This window comes from Aureococcus anophagefferens (genome assembly GCF_000186865.1).
Source record: "Aureococcus anophagefferens unplaced genomic scaffold AURANscaffold_1, whole genome shotgun sequence".
Classification (NCBI taxonomy): Eukaryota; class Pelagophyceae; order Pelagomonadales; family Pelagomonadaceae; genus Aureococcus; species Aureococcus anophagefferens.
In genome coordinates, this window is record NW_008705561.1 from 2,753,454 (window position 1) to 2,755,942 (window position 2,489).

At 67.1% G+C, this 2,489-nt stretch overlaps 1 protein-coding gene across 1 annotated transcript; it reads right to left on the reverse strand.

The window, feature by feature from the left end:
* Nucleotides 1-574: 574 nt before the first annotated feature.
* Nucleotides 575-1,939, reverse strand: AURANDRAFT_1041 (hypothetical protein; the record flags this gene model as incomplete). Its single annotated transcript, XM_009033836.1, has 1 exon — nucleotides 575-1,939. A coding segment is annotated over one exon (1,365 nt), but the record flags the coding sequence as incomplete, so codon positions are not given.
* Nucleotides 1,940-2,489: the final 550 nt, after the last annotated feature.

The following is a 2,489-nucleotide window of genomic DNA, read 5'->3' on the forward strand; positions in this document are numbered from 1 at the left end:
CGAGGCGCCGCGGCCAGCGGCGGCGCTCGGGCTCCGGCGGCGGCGGCGCGAGGATCTTGCAGCGCTCGGCGGACGCCACGACCGGCGTCGCCGACGACTTGCGCTCCAGGACGATGTCGACGAGGCTGTCGACGGGGCCCTCCTTCGTCTCCTCGACCGTGCGCGACCGGAGGCGCGGGTCGTCGGCGGCATCGTAGTAATCGACGACCGGGTCCTCGGCGTCCATGACCCGCGCATCGCCGCAGAAGAAGGCGAAGGCGCGCGGCGTGCCCATCATCGATCAATTGCGGCCTTAGGGCATATCACGCGAGAGCCGCAGCCGGCCCCCCATGCTTATCCCATCGCAGTTTGAATCATCATGATTCCTGCAACTTTGACACGCCCCGCGCGTCGACCAACTTGTCGACCAAGTCGTCGACCGACCGACCCCCGCGGCCCGCGTCCCCGATCTGCCCTTCCGCTCGTCGAAGCTACGCCTGATGGCTTACGCGCCCGACCCTCACTTCGCGGGCTCGCCGGGCATGCTGCCCGCGCGGATCTTCGTCTCGCGCATGCGCTTGCCGGAGCTCCCGAGCATCATCTTCTTGAACTCCTCGTAGTCGACGGTGCCGTTCTGCTTGAAGTCCGCGTCGGCGATCATCTCCTCGACGAGGGACGCGGAGAACTGGTTCCCCAGCAGCTGGCGCAGGTTGTCCTTGGTGATCGCGCCCGAGTCGTCGCTGTCGAGGCGGTCGAACGCGTCCGCGAGCTCGTCCTCCTGCACGAGGCAGTTGCCCTCGAGCATGGCCGCGAGGAACTCCGTGTAGGAGATGCGGCCCGTGTTGTCGTGGTCCACGGCCTCGAAGACCTCGGCGATGAGCGCCTGGTCGTAGCCCGCCTTGGTCAGCACGGCCTCGAGCTCGCCGAAGTTGATGAAGCCCTCGTTCGCCGTGTCGATGGCGCGGAACGCGGCGCGGAGCTCGCGGAGCGAGTCGCTGTCGCTGCGGTGGGCGATGACCATGAGGGCGATGCGCCGCAGGCGGTTCGCGGACGCGTACTTCTTGAGGTTGTCGACCATGTCCTCGTCCGTGAGCGACTCCATCGTCCCTAGCGACTTGGGGTTCGCCGCGGCCTCGTAGTCGCGCGTGCGGCCCTTGAGCCACTTGTGCTTGAGCACCTGCTGCATGTCCGGCCGCTGGTCCACCTTGGCCTTGAGCAGGTACTTGACGAAGGCCTTGGCGTCCTCGGACCGCTTCGCCATCGTCCGCCGCGTCATGTCGTAGCGCTCGCGCTCCAAATCCCGCAGCAGCGCGTCCTCGTCGTCGAAGCGCGTGAAGGGCATGGCGCCCGCCAACAACATGTAGGTGATGATGCCCAGGGACCAGACGTCGCACTTGGCGTCGTAGGCGCCCCGGATGACCTCGGGCGCCATACTGTAAATCGTCCCGACGAACTCGTCCAGCTTCTTCTTCCGCGCGTAGTTCGCCTTCGCGAGACCGAAGTCGATGATCATGACCTCGGACTCGGGCGCCTTGGACATGAAGAGCACGTTCTCGAACTTGAGGTCGCGGTGGACGACGTTGAAGCGGTGCATGTACGCGACCGCGTCGCACATCTGCGCGACGTAGCGGCCCGCGTTGCGCTCGCCGTAGGGCGCGCGCTTGTACAGGTCGCCGCCGCTGCAGAAGGGGATGACGAAGTAGAGCTCGCGCTTCTTGGAGTAGAGCTCCAGCGGCCGCACGATGTTCGGGTGGTCGAGGCCCATCATGATGTCGATCTCGTTGAGCATCTCGTCGATCATGTCCTTCGTGAGGCGCTGGGTTTGGAGCGTCTTGACGGCGTACCACTTCTTCGACTCCTTGTGCTGGGCGCGGGCCACCGTGCCGATGGACCCCCGGCCGATGGTCGCCTCGATGTCGTAGTATTGGCCGATGTCCTCCTCGCGCTGGCGCATGATGTTCGCGCGGGCCGACTTGCTGTGCGTCACGACGCGCGAATTGTTCCCGACCTGGCCGCCCGCGCCGTTGCAGCACGTGTTCCCCATGGCGCGGTGGCGGCGGCGGCGCCCGCGCAACACTAGACGGCCGCGGCCAATGCCCACTGCTTTTAGCCGAAGATATGGCAGTTCAACATGCATGATTGCTGGGCTCGCTAACAAGATGCTAACAAGAGCTGCCTTTGAACAACCAAGGTTCGCGGGGGCTTCGGCAGAACCCTCCACTCCGAAGTGCACCCTTCGTGGCCGTCGGGACATGGGACCAAGTCGCGCCCTAGGACGCTGCGGGCTCGTCGTCGCCGCCCTGGCGCGCTGGGGCAGCCCCGCGACCTTCACCGCGGGCGCGCCGGAGGCCGCGGCGGCGATGCCGGACCAGTACTTCTACAACGAGACGACGCTCAGCTCGGCGCGCACGGCCGTCGGCGGCTGCGCCCTGCGGAACTGGGAGGGCGCGGACGCCGCGGGCGTCGGCGGCCCGCCGTGGGTGACGACGGTCGACTGCGGCGCGGGCGAA